The sequence below is a fragment of the Anastrepha obliqua genome, chromosome 1 (assembly GCF_027943255.1).
Source record: "Anastrepha obliqua isolate idAnaObli1 chromosome 1, idAnaObli1_1.0, whole genome shotgun sequence".
NCBI lineage: Eukaryota > Metazoa > Arthropoda > Insecta > Diptera > Tephritidae > Anastrepha > Anastrepha obliqua.
Window position 1 is genome coordinate 70,659,867 of NC_072892.1, and position 14,371 is coordinate 70,674,237.

Here is a 14,371-nt window from a genome sequence, read left to right on the forward strand (position 1 = left end):
TTATAGTCCTGTAGTCAAGGTGACGTATTTATTGTGTGGAAATGAAACATATTTTATACAACAAACAATAGGCCATATCCTGTTTGTTTGCTTATGCTTACTATTTACATTATAAAGTTTACCAAGCAACGACAAACCGGCATATCAACAAGTCCGGCTCCCACCTGTTGCACGTTTGTAAAGTAATCTCCATAGCAACGTTTGCGTGTCCTGGCTACACACCACCTCTCGTGTTTCACGTGGGCTCATAGGCGCTTTCATGCCTACAAAATTTGTGCTCGAGCATGTGACATAAAAATAGCACCTGCAGTATATTTTTAGTTGCGCCAGCAGCTGTTTTCTTCGACACGCGATTTAATAGTTGTGTGGCAGGCAAAAACAAAGTTTTGCAACTACGAAGTGCAATGCTCATTTCAAAATATTTTATGCCTTTAACTGTTGCGTGACGAAAAGCAATTAGGGAAACATCTTCCGGTATACGCTAAAATTCCGGTAGAATTCTCTAACAAGTGTCGGTTGGAAAGTTCTAAATGTCTTAACTTATTTGATGATTGCGCCGATAAGTGTTGAGTACCTAAATTATTACATTTCTAATCGTGCTAGTAATTGAATTTGGATTTCCCATTAAATGCTTAACAACTATGAGAAATTGAATTTGAACAGGCAGTGATTTTAAGCCGAGTTGTGCTGGTTTTATGATTGTTCACTAATTTTCATAAGAAGATAAGACATATATATGTAAGTATATACATATATGTGTACAAGGAAAGAGTTGTACTTTAAGATACGTTTGTATGGAACGGTTGGTCACCCGGGTCTGGCCAGACCACTATCAACCTTTCGAAGAAGGTTGAAGAAAAAAAATTGATTACAATTAAATTTATGGTAAAATATGAAATGATATTTGTGGGTTGGTGCATGACTACCGTTCGAAATCAGAGAGAACGTAGGTTCCACCGAGATTCGAACCTACGTTCACAATTAAGAAAAAGTTTTTTCTAATAGCGGTCGCCCCTCGGCAGGCAATGGCAAACCTCTGAGTGTATTTCTGCCATGAAAAAGCTCCTCACAAAAAATATCTGCCGTTCAGAGTCGGCTTGAAACTGTAGGTCCCTCCATTTGTGGAACAACATTAAGACGCATGCCACAAATAGGTGGAGGGGCTCGGCGAAAGACCGAAGAAGGGTGTATGCGCCAATTATATATGGTGTTTTCCATTTCAATTCAACCGGGCTATTCCGGTCAGGTCCTTCGATTTCGATGTATCTCAAATATGTTGCTCTCTGGTCAAAATAATGAGACACGTATTTTTTTGTTCGCCCGAAAAAAAATTTGTTCAAGATTTATCGGCAATTTTGTTTCTCGGCTCAAAATCTATTCTTTTTAATTATAGGTATAAGAACATTTTTTTTTTTTTAAATGCTCATAACTTTGTCAAAAATGAACCGATTTTAATGATTCTGGGTTCAAAATGATCGCAATTACTTGCACGAGCGACTTCATGTAGAAACAATTGCAAAAAAGTAGTTGAAAATTTTTTATTTTGCAAAAAACAAAAAAAATCGAAATTTTTTCGAAATTCAATATTTCAAAAAGTGTACTTTTTTTAACTTTTTCCAAATCAAGAGGACACTTCAAACTTTAATTGAGTAATGAATTTTTGAGTAAAAACCCTGTTTCGCACATTTTGTTTTTTGCAAAATAAAAAATTTTCAACTACTTTTTTGCAATTGTTTCTACATGAAGTCGCTCGTGCAAGTAATGGCGATCATTTTGAACCCAGAATCATTAAAATCGGCTCATTTTTGACAAAGTTATGAGTATTTAAAAAAAAAAATTTCTTATATAATTAAAAAAAATCGAGTTTGAGCCGAAAAACAAAATTGCCGATAAATCTTGAAAAAAAATTGTTTGGGGCGAACAAAAAAATACGTGTCTCATTATTTTGACCAGAGAAAAAAATATTTGAGTTACATTGAAATCGAAGAACATGACCCGAATAGCCCGGTTGAATTGAAATGGAGAGCATCATATATATTTATTGATATTTATTTATTGATTCGATGGAAAGCAAGCAAAACACATATGAGAGTTTTTGAGTGCTGTTGACATACATACTGGATTTTTGTACACAATACAAAATAAACGAGTTTTTCGAAAAAGCTTTTCGCCTCCTTGTAAAAGTTAACACAAACCAAGTTAACAAACTCTTTGCTTCTTATATAAGGTTGTCAAAAAAGTCTTGCGGTATTTTTATTGAATTTTCAATTGTTCATAAAATTGGTTATAATAATGCGATTTAAGTCAAATATGCGCCGTTTTGTTCGATGACGAGTTCCCAACGAGATGCCAACTTCATAATGCCCCTCTTATAGAAGCTCGCTTCCCTATTGTCAAAAAACTCGGAGAGCCAATTTTCACAGGACTCTCTTGTGGACAACTTCCGACTACCAAGCTCGTTCGCCATGGACAGAAATAGGTGGTAATCACTTGGTGAGATCCGTACTATACGGTGGATGCAAAAGAACCTCCCATCCGAGCTCCCGGAGCTTCTGGCGCGTCACCAAAGATGTGTGTGGCCTGACGTTCTCCTGATGGAAGACAATTCGGCCTCTGTTGATCAAAGATGGCCTCTTCTGCATGAGTACTGCATTCAAGCGGTCCAGTTGTTGGCAGTACAGGTCCGAATTAAGCGTTTGGCCATAGGGGAGCAGCTCATAGTGGATGATTCCCTGCCAATCCCTCCAAACACACAGAAGAACCTTCCTGGCCGTCAATCCAGGCTTGGCCACCTTCTGGGCAGCTTGACCGGTTTTCGACCACGACCGTTTGCGCTTCACGTTATCGTAAGTGAACCACTTTTCATCGCCAGTCACCATCCGCTTCAAAAACGGGTCGATTTTGTTGCGATTCAGAAGCGATTCGCATGCATCCATACGGGCAAAAATGTTTTTTTGCGTCAAGTCGTATGGCACTCATACATCGAGCTTCTTTTTGAATCCAAGCTTCTTCAAATGGTTTATAACGGTTTGATGACTCATGCCCAGCTCTTGGCCGATGCTACGGCTGCTACTATGCCGGTCTCTTTCGATCAATTCAGCAATTTTATCGCAATTTTCGACGACAGGCCTTCCGGACCGTGGCGCATCTTCGTTCACCTCTGCACCAGAACGAAAACGTTGAAACCATCATTGTGCGGTGGAAATGGAAACTGTATCGGGTCCATAAACTGCACAAATTTTATTGGCAGCATGAGATGCATTTTTGCCTTTATCGTAGTAGTACTGTAAAATATGCCGTATTTTCTCTTTATTTTGTTCTATGTTTGCGACGCTATAACTCACGAACGACTAAAAGCAAACAACAATTAATCAAACACGTGTTAGCACGTGAAAAGAGCTTTCCAAAAAGCTCTAGCGTGAACCGATGCGACGAATAAAACTAGAACTACGCGCTTGCAAAGACAAGCTTGCGGAAATACCGCAAGACTTTTTGGCCAACCTTATATTATATTTTTCATTTATTCTTTTTAATTAAATTGCTTATTCAAATTTCATACTGATTTCTGCATCATATATTACATAAATCGATAGAAAATTAAATTTTAGGAAACTACCTGGAAGTTCAAGCCATTAGCTTTAAATGAAATGTATTAAAGTCGAAAATGTCGAAAAGATCTAGCCAGACTTGGGTGCTCTCGGAGGGTTAAAAAACAAATCTTATATATTTGCAACACTTGGCTAGAAAAACAATTATTTTGCCGATTTTTTATTTATTTTAGTACGTACATTCAGATTGACTACAGAAGGACTTAATGCTAGTTTTATAAATAAGAAATTGCCGATTTTGCATATTTGACTATTTAGGCAAACAATTAATGGGATTGTTAACAAAAGTAAAGTTTGATTCTCATTTCTCACTTTTGAATTTTTTTATTCGCAAATAATATACAAACAGCAGAAAGTTAAGTAACATCCACTTCATTGACTTGGTCACGTGAACGCTAAGTTCAATATTTACTAACAAAGGCTCAGCAGTTCGTTATGATGAAAGTAATACCAAATACTACTATAAATATGCATTTATATTTGTATTATTGTTTACAAACATTTTTATTACTGAAAAAAAGCTTTACGTACACTTTTAATATTAGAAGAGCGCATGTGCGCCAAAGCTGCCCTTAAACGATAAACAATAACCTGTTGCTGCCCAAAGTGAATAACCATGTAAATCTACAGGTCTCACTCAAGGAGATTGTATACCAGTAAGCCATAACGGTATTGATAAAAAAGTAAACATAGTAATGGGTGTTTTTTTTTTAAATAGATTTTTTTTAATAAAACTAAAAGTAAAATCTTGTAGCTTATATAGCACGTAATTTTTTTTTAAATAATTTGCGCATTTGGCTACCTTTTCTGCACCTTATTGGTCGAAATTTAGACTATTTTTCTCTTATTTTCGGACAATTAACTTTACCTCGCCAAGAACACAGTAAATATTTGCTTTAATGTTGTTATTGTAACAGCATAAAGGATTTTACTAAATTGTTTTCTAATACAGTATATAAATTCGGGTTGCAACGTCCTTTATAATCGACTACCGTGGACAACTTGTATCTGGTATATCAACATATAAAGCGTTTTTCAGTAAGAGCACTTCAACTTTTTTTTTGAATAAAACACGAATGGTTTGACTTTTTTAACTATTTTATTATCGAGTTTGAACATATACATTTAAGTATGAAATTCGATTTCTTTTGCATGACTACCGCGTGCACGTTTTACGAAGTCCAATAGTTGAACCCAATTTTCGACCACTCTTTTGCATAAATCGACCGAAATTCCAACAATTTCGCGTTCAATATTGGCTCTGAGCTTACAAATCGTCGCCGGCTTGTTACTGTAGACCAATGACTTCACATAACCCCAAAGAAAATAGTCTAGAGGCGTCAAATCACACGAGCGCGGCGGCCATTCGACCGGTCCATTTCTGGAAATAATGCGCTAATCGAACTTACTCTTCAATAAATCAATTGTAGCGTGTGCTGTGTGGCTTGTGTCCCCATCCCGTTGAAACCACATGTCGTCTAAGTCCATACCATTCAATTGCGGCCAAAAATAATCGTTTATCATGTCGCGGTATCGCTTTCCATTCACAGTAACGTGGCGATCGTTCTCGTCAACGAAAAAATATGGGCCAATTACGCCGCCGGCATGTAAACCGCACCAAACAGTGATTTTTTCGGGATGCAACGGTGCCTCATGAATCACGTGTGGATTGCTTTCTGCCCAGTAACGCATATTTTGCTTGTTGACAAAGCCATTGAGCCAAAAGTGAGCTTCATCACTGAAGATGATTTTTTGGAAAAAATCTGGATCATTTTCGAGTTGATCTTCAGCCCAATTTACGAATCGACGTCGCTTCAAATGGTCAAACAGCTTCAGTTCTTGTGTCAGCTTGATCTTGTACGGATGTAGGCCAAGATCTTTTCGCAAAATTCGCCACAATGACGACACAGAAAGGTCCAATTGTTGAGAACGTCGTGTGAGCGACACATTTGCGTCTTCTTGAACTGAAGCCCTGGCGGCAGCAATATTTTCAACACTTCGTGCACTTCTTGCTCTCACTGGCACCGGAACATTATGTAGCGAAAACGTAGATACAAATTTTTTCACTAGACGGTCGATTGTCGAACGGGATGGCTTGTTAAATGGACCGTAAAATGGCCGTAATGCTCTTAAAGTAGCAGCAATAGAACGATTATTTTCATAAAAAATTTGCACGATTTGCAATCGTTGCTCAAGTGTGTAGCGTTCCATGATGAAATGTATACTAATGAAGTTTACAAATGACAAGCGAAAAATAAAAAATATTGCGTCGTTCGCCCTCCCCATCGGAAAAAAGTTGAAGCGCACCTATTGAAAAACGCCTTACCAGCAACTTTAAGTACACCAACAAAAAATAGTCACAGGTATTATTTTATACGCCCTAGGTGGCCCACTGACAGCTCCATTTCTCGAAATAATTCGATTACCGGAAATTCATGCAATAGAGTGATAGCTTCTTGCGCTGTATAGCGTTTCTCATTATTTTTATTTATTTAACTTAGTCAAAAACACAAAAGTTTTTACTAACTATTGACTTACTCGTAGTGCTACTATAAACCAGTTATTGTAAACAAAAAACAAAAACGAGCTGAAACTAAAATATAACTTACTCAAAACAATAACAATTATATTAGCGACTTAAAGAATTCGGCCGCCGTAGCCGAATGGCTTGGTTCGTGACTACCATTTGGAGTACGTAGGCTTAAATCTCCGTGTATGAAACACCAAAATGAAGACAAACGTGTTCTCTAATAGTGGTCGCCCCTCGGCAGGTAATGGTAAGCCTCCTGTATTTCTGTCATGAAAGTGTATACGCGAATTATTGTTTTTTGAAGTATATTCCAACCTATAGAAGAGCGACTGTGGAGTAAGTAGGCCATTGAGTAGTAAAGTCCTCTCTCGACGAACGAAACTTACACGACTAAGACCCTCATCACACCCGTCCTATCGTATGGCGCAGAAGCTTGGACGATGACAACATCTGATGAGGCGTCGCTTGGAGTGTTTGATAGAAGGATTGTGGAGGAGATTTTTGGGCCTTTACATGTTGGCAACGGCGAATATCGTAGGCGATGGAACAATGAGGTGTATGAGCTTTACGACGACATACAGGCTCGATGAAAACGATTGAAGAACGCTTATCTGCGGTTACAGCGGCCCAAACCATTACCTGTGGGGGTTGCTACCTCCTGGTGGTCAATCGATGACTCAAATTCTCGCATAATGGGCGTTTTGGGAGTCAAGGAATTGCTAAATTTGAAAATTTTTCTAGTCAGAAAACTTAAGGTTCGGAAATTTACCACTTTCGCCAAGCGAGGCAACTCCTTAGCTCTTTCAAGTCTGACTTGTTGCCTCTTGAAGTGAGATCGTGCGCCTTTTGGTTCTTGTAAGGCTTGACTTTAAGATCATTTTTCAGTATGCGGCGGATGCTACGGTCAGATATTTCCAGTTCTTTCGCTGTTTAATTGGCACTTCGTCGGGGATATCGCTCAAGTCGCTTCTTCACTCTTTGAACCATTTCACGTGACGTTGCAGTTATTTGATGACGACCTTCGTGACGCTTAGCGATGCTACCAGTATCATTGTAACGACTAATGGTGCGATAAACAAAAACTTTATTAAGGTACTCGAGCTCACGAACAATCGCTGGTTGTGATTTTCCAGCCAAATATAATGCAATCACACTATTACGTTTGAAATCCATTACTGACTTTCGTTTTCTTGCTTCCGCGCGCCTGTAAACAATACTCTGGACTGTCATTTAGTCAACTAACAGACAGCTGATGCCCGTGCATCAGCTGCGCGAGCGGCCTAAAGTTGGTTACACTTCGAGTGCCGAACCCTGTTGACATAGTGCAGCGAATAAAGATTCAGCAGATTCGTTGGCTGGTCATGTCGTCCGGATGGATACAAACGCTCCGGCTCGGAAAATATGCGGGTCGGTACCAGCTGGTGGTATAGAGGAAGAGGGAGATCTCCTATGCTTTGGAAAGATCAGGTGGAGAAGGACTTGGCTTCACTTGGTGTATCCCACTGGCACCGGTTAGCATGAGTAGGAAATGTTAAACTCAAACTAAATCGCGAACCTAAACAATCGAACAAACGCCGTAAACAGTAATTCTATTGTGTAAGGGTCAACTCCAAGGTTTTTGATGTCATCTACAGATTGAGCATTATGGGACGATTGTAGAATATCACTTAATATAGAGTGATTTGAAAATATTTTTTAAAATTCAAAGAGATGCATGAATATAGACACCAAGAAACGGGTTCATTAAGGTCAGCCTGGGGTCTAACCCCATCCTCTGAGTTTCTTATGGAATCAAACACTATACAGAGGTACCCCAGAAGTGGAAAGGAAGGGGACAGAAGACTCCCTCTCAATTGTAACAAGACAACTCCTTTCACTTAGCTAAGATTTTAACCACAGAAGGGAAAGCAAAGAGAGCCCAGTTTACACAAAAGAATTATGTGTGAGACATTGTCAAAGGTCTTGGTCAAATCAGTGTGGATGCAATCAACTTGAAGTCCGGGTGAAAATGATTCAATACAATATTCACAGAAAACGGTCAGGATGGAAACAGTGGACCTACCTGTTACCAGACCATGCTAATTGGAAGAACTTAGGCATTTTGTAGCAGAGTATACTTTTTCTTTAATAATAGCTTCGAGTAATTTGGAAGTACTGGACAGCTCTGACATTGGTCTATAGTTACGCACATCATTCTTATTGCCACTTTTAAAAATGGGAGTGACTGTTGTCACTAATGATTCCGACTGCAAGTGATTTATTAAAGATAATTTTTAGTGGAAGTGCAATGATGGGACACTTCTTAATGAGAAGTACGAAAGACTGTCCACATTAGTGTGTGATGAAGGCTTCAAAGCTGAAATCTCATCTGAGATGGTCCCACTAGAGAGAGACGAATTACAAAAAATTTAAGAGTGAAAATTAACCAGATTGGGGAACAGCATAAGAGTCACCACTATCGCGGAGCAAGTTTGATTGAAATAACTGCGCAAATAAATTGACCAACTCAAAAGGAGAGTTCGTTACTTTATCATACAGACGAGCAGCAGTTGGTAGACTCGCGCAGGTCTTGTTGGATTTTATGAAGTGCCAAAACGCTTCCGGACATGACTTTACTAGTATCATTCGGCGCTCAAGCGATTGATAAGGACGGGAAGAGTCAAAATGTTACTAATAATTTTACGGCAGCACTCGGCCAATGTTGGGTACATTAGCTCCATCTTTAGTATTGAAAATGTAATGGGTCTCGAAAATCTAGAATTGTTTCTTACTTAAAACAATATGGCTTTTTATTCAAACTTCACCTAGTTGATATTCAGCCTATTCACTCATTACCCATACGATAGTCGAATGACGTCAGATATTTACCAAGTTAATAACAACGCAAATGTATAAGTAAAGGGTGAGGCAATTGAACGGTTACCAATTAAAAATGCCATACTTTGAATATTCCAAATGGAATAACTTTAAATATTGTATCCCATCTTAATAGGGGCAAATTTAAAAACAAAAATAATTTGAAAACTGAAAGCTACGAAAAAATTTGTAGTGAGTGGTATGAATGTCATTGTAATGCCTACCATATTTAGTACTATGGACAGTTTTTCTTCAAACTGTTTGGCATTAACATTGTCAACGAAAGCGCTAAAGCAAAAACCGCAAAATTCAATTACTACGCAAGCCCCACTGAGAGTGATTTTTATTTTTGCTTTTCTATATACATGCAAATAAATGGCCCCCATAAAAGCCAGAAAGCGCAATACGACCAAATCAGTACTCATAGCGCTTGTGGCAAGAGCAAAATTCATAGTGAATTTCGCTTACTATGTTTGCCACCTTGAATATCGCCATCATCACGGGAAGGATAATTATCACCTTCTTGCAGGAGTTGGCCATCGTACGGGCAATAATCGTAGAACGAAATTTGCATGCCTACTATAAGCTGCCTGCGAAACCCACGCAATCTATACCACAAGAGTACCACATTCTTCAGTGTCCATACCAAAATACCACTACTATACCAGCGCCGGAGAATATGGAGGTGTGTGTGATTGTTAACAATTATAGAGAGGAAATGAAAAACGCAACAACAAAGAGTCCTTTGCATACAAAAATAAAATACCAAATGTCGCGAAAATATAGAGGTAACCCTAAGAGGATGACCAAAAGACTTAAGATGCCGCCGTATATGATAATCGTCCGACCAGTACGAACACGGGCCGAATCTAACTGCCCGTATGCAAAACTCCAAAGACTATCACAATTCCCTTACTATGCTGAACATTTGAAAATTGTGAAAAAAGACAATAGTCGAGCAGTTGAGCAACAACGAGCAGCATTGCAGAACCTGAAACCTCCAGACCAAAAATTGGCTGGTACCCGAGAGAATCAAAACATTTTGGCAAAGGTAATACCAATTACTGAGAACATAGAAGAAACGTTAGAAGGAAAGGACGAACAATCAAAAGAAACAAATAAAGCCATAAATCAAGGTGAAGCGGCTATGGAAAGTGACGAGGCAGACGCGAAATCAGAGTCTGATGAAGAGTACGCCGATTATGACACATATAAAAAGACAAGTACAGAAGACAAAATAATAATGCCAACAGACTCAGTTCTAAAGTATCTTGGCACAAAAGAGGCCATCGAAACGCTTAGCAAACATTTTAGAGATCGGGCAATGGTGGGTAAGGTTCCTAAAGGAAACGTAGAAAAATATTTTGGCGAACACAAAGATTATAAACAAGGAGAGAAAGTACACGGCTTCCAAAACTATTATCATCGAGATGAAATTTTCAATGATCATATTTTTTATGATGATCTTCAGCAGCAGGGACATTACTCTAATCGTGGCCGCACTTGAAAATGATTAAGTTTTACTATATATGCAAGTGTATAACGTAAACAAGTTTCTCCAATCAATTAATAATAATTTTTGTTAAGAATATTTTTAGAATTTTTTCCATAAATAATATTGAAAAAAAAACGAATTTTATTAGTCGAACATATTTTTGAATTCGTTATTATTTTTTGTATGTATGTATTATAAAGGGTGTTTTTTTTAGAGGTTAGGTTTTCAAGATGAAATAAAACGTATATAATTTAATGTTATGGCCAAGAATTTAGCTTTATTATAAAGATAAGGGTTTGCCATTATGTTTTAAAAATGATTTCGGGCAAGTGGCCGCCGCGGCTGGCTCGAATAAATTCCAGCCGAGAGGCCCAATTTTCGACCACTTTTTGCAGCAATTGGGACCGTATGTCAACAATAACGCGCCGAATATTCTCTTCCAAGACGTCAATCGTCTCGGGCTTATCTGGGTAGACAAGCGACTTCACATAGCCCCACAAGAAATAGTCCAGCGGTGTTATATCGCACGATCTTGGAGGCCACGCCACAGGTCCACGGCGCGAGATAACGCGCTCACCAAAAGTTTCCTTCAATAAATCGATTGTTGCGTTGGCTGTATGGCATGTAGCGCCGTCTTGTTGGAACCAAAGGTCGTCCACATCAACATCGTCCAATTCAGGCACGAAAAAGTCATTAATCATGGCTCTATAGCGCTCTCCATTGACTGTAACATTATGGCCGGCTTCATTTTTAAAGAAATATGGACCAATGATTCCCTCTGCCCATAGAGCACACCAAACAGTGACTTTTTGAGGATGTAACGGCGTCTCAGCAATGGCTTGTGGATTATGTTCACTCCAAATGCGACAATTTTGCTTATTGACATACCCATTCAACCAAAAGTGAGCTTCATCGCTGAACAAAATTTTCTTGTGAAAATCGGGATCGGTGGCCATCTCGTTTTGGGCCCAAATTTGCACGATTTGCAAACGTTGTTCAGGTGTTAGTCTATTCATTATGAAATGGCAAACCAAACTGAGCATAAATCAAGTGGCAGCTGTCAAAAAGACCATCTACGAAAAAAGTAGTGCCAACTTGAAAACCTAACCTCTAAAACAAACACCCTTTACTTTAGTCACCTAAATCGAAAATCGTGCTTCACTTTCCAGCTCAATCATCAGTAATTATGCAAATACTTTAAGCCACCTTATCAATAATTTTTTGTACAACATTTCTAGCAAGAAAAGAATCTCACGATATTTGGTGAAAAAACACGGATGGGCAATTTTTACTCAGCTCTTTCCAGACTCGATTTAAGCGATTCTTGCCCGCTATCGGCTCTTCCTATCGTCTCATCTACAAAAATAACCAGAACTTAACCAAATCAGGTGCTGTTACTTTATATTTCTAGAAACTCGGGGAAAATTATACAAATTGAAAGTTTCAAAAACAAACTTAATTGGACATCCGTTATGATTTCGTATTTAGAGTCCTTTAATCCGGAAGTGTGGTCACAATTAACAAATTCAAAATAGCGGATCGAATATTATGGATATGTTTCCAAAATGTTTGCAAACTCACCTAAACCGCTGGTGGTAATTTTAAAAATTTTTTTACAGCATTCTTGATTTTTAACATCTTTAAAGTTATTAATTTTGAAACACTCAAAGTGAAACTTTTCGACAAAAAGTAACGAATTAAAAACAAAAAGGCTCATGATTTTGAGTTTGAGAACGAGATGAAATGAAGATGAAGATGAAGAGGAGGAAGAAGAAGAAGAAAAAGAGGGAAGTCAATGACCTTTATTCACTTCATATCGCCTTTTACATAGCTCATTGTTCCATCGTCTGCTATATTCCCCCTGCCCAAGGCCATAAATCTTCGGCAGAACGTCAAACATATCAAAACCCGTCTTATGAAGTTTGGAGCTTGCTCAGCTCTCTAATCAATCTAATGTAGTACTTGTTGGCTAAAGGTCTGATGGACAGTGGTACTTGTTGGCTCCCTTGGACTTCAAGGCTGTCATTATTATTGATGTTGATGATGGTTCCCAAACAAACGAAGTCCCTTACTGCATGTACTTAAAAAAATATAATTCGCCACAGTGGCATGAGTGCTGAGACACGAATGCGCTTCTGAACTCTGATCAGGCAAACCAAACCAAAGTAACCAAAAGTAAAAGATAGACCCGAGCACGTGTCAGGGATGTATGAGCTTTTTTATTATTACGAGTATTAACAGAGAAAAGTTGAAACTGCTTGAGCTTCCTGAAGATGCTACCCTTATTGGGTACGCGGGCGACATTGCGATGGTGGAAGTGGGAAAGCATCTGAACGTGCCGCAAGCGTTGTGCAACGATGCAACTGTTAGAATTAGAAAATGGTTTGGAAATGTGAAGTTAGAACTTGCAGCTCAAAAACTGAAGTCGTATTACTAACAACACGACGGGTACGTGAAATATCTGGGAGTACTCAATGAATCGAAAATAACTATTAAGCATAATTTACAGTCAGTCAGTGAAAAAGCCGTAAGAATAAATAACTCATTATCTAGACTAATGCGTAATATTGGCAGCCCTCGCGCAAGTATACGGAAACTCCTGTTAACAGTCACAAACAAGCCCAGTGATTCTGTACGCAGCACCAATCTGGGCCAACACTTGGCGCTTTGAGAGTAGCTAGTGCCTATCGCACTTTCTCAGATGATGGAATCCAGGTAATAACGGGAATGTTGCCCATTGACCTTCTCGCGGTTGAGGCGTACAAGTTACATAACATCATTGGGCAGAAGCCGTGGCTAAAAAAGAAGAAAGGCTGCAACAATTGAAGAATAGCAGATACGTTGGAAGCAATCCGAGAAAGGTAGGTGGACCGTTGAAATGATTCCAAGCATTGCGAGGTGGATTGAGCAAAAACACGGAGAAATTGATTTTTGTATCACGTGTGCAGTAAACACGGTTGCTTCAAAGCACACCTACACAGATTCCATCTTGAAAACGTTTCATACTACCTCTCATAGCATTCAGTCTTCTTGGCATGGATTTGATGTTAAAGGATCTATTTTCCCACACTCTTCTTTAATAGATCTTCTATGTCTTTCTTTATTCTAATAACATACTTTTTCAGTTGGTTTTCCAAATAAGCCCACATATGTTCAACTACATTGATGTCTGGAGATTGCGGAGGTGTTTCAAATGCCTTATGCTTGGGACCGTTGTCTAGATAGTACTGGAAATTGAACTTAATTCCCAACTTCTCAGCACTTTTGGGCCAAATAATTGTTAGGTATTGTGGTCCATATTGCCGTTAATGAAACACCATTGCCGACCCATCCCCATGCTTAACTGTCAGATGTAAGTTTTCCCCAGCAACTCATCATTAGGTCTTCTCCACACATATGATTGTCTATCAGACCTAAATATAGTATGTTAAACTTGCTTTCATCTGGAAATAAAATGTGCTTACAGAACTCGAAATTCTTATCCCCATGACGCTTTGTGAATTTTATTCTATTTGTCGGTTAATCTCGTTGATGAAAAGTTTTTCGTGCAACTCTTCCATTATAATTATACCTTCTACTCAAATATGAACGAGACGTTATCAATAAAACGGTCCGCGGATGACATATGGCAAAAATAAATTTTTCGTTTTTTGGTAGGACTGTTATAAGCTTACATGGCAAATTTCAGCGTGATAGGTATGTCACATAGTTTGTTTTCTGTGCTACTGTAAACAAGTCAAGCTCGAGTGTGTTCTTCGAATTTAACGATGGAAATTCAAGTTGAACAAAGAATTTGTTTGAAATTTTGTTATTCCAACAAAATTTCGGCTTCAAACGCCTTAAAAATGTTGCAGACAACCTATGGGGCTCTGCTCTATCGCG

General features: G+C 38.6%; 1 protein-coding gene across 1 annotated transcript; it reads left to right on the forward strand.

Annotated features, from left to right (window-relative positions):
• The first annotated feature begins 9,463 nt into the window (after positions 1–9,463).
• On the forward strand, positions 9,464–10,501 carry LOC129253504 (uncharacterized). The gene has a single exon (XM_054891918.1). The coding sequence runs from the start codon at positions 9,464–9,466 to the stop codon at positions 10,499–10,501; it is 1,038 nt and encodes a 345-aa protein (XP_054747893.1).
• Positions 10,502–14,371: the final 3,870 nt, after the last annotated feature.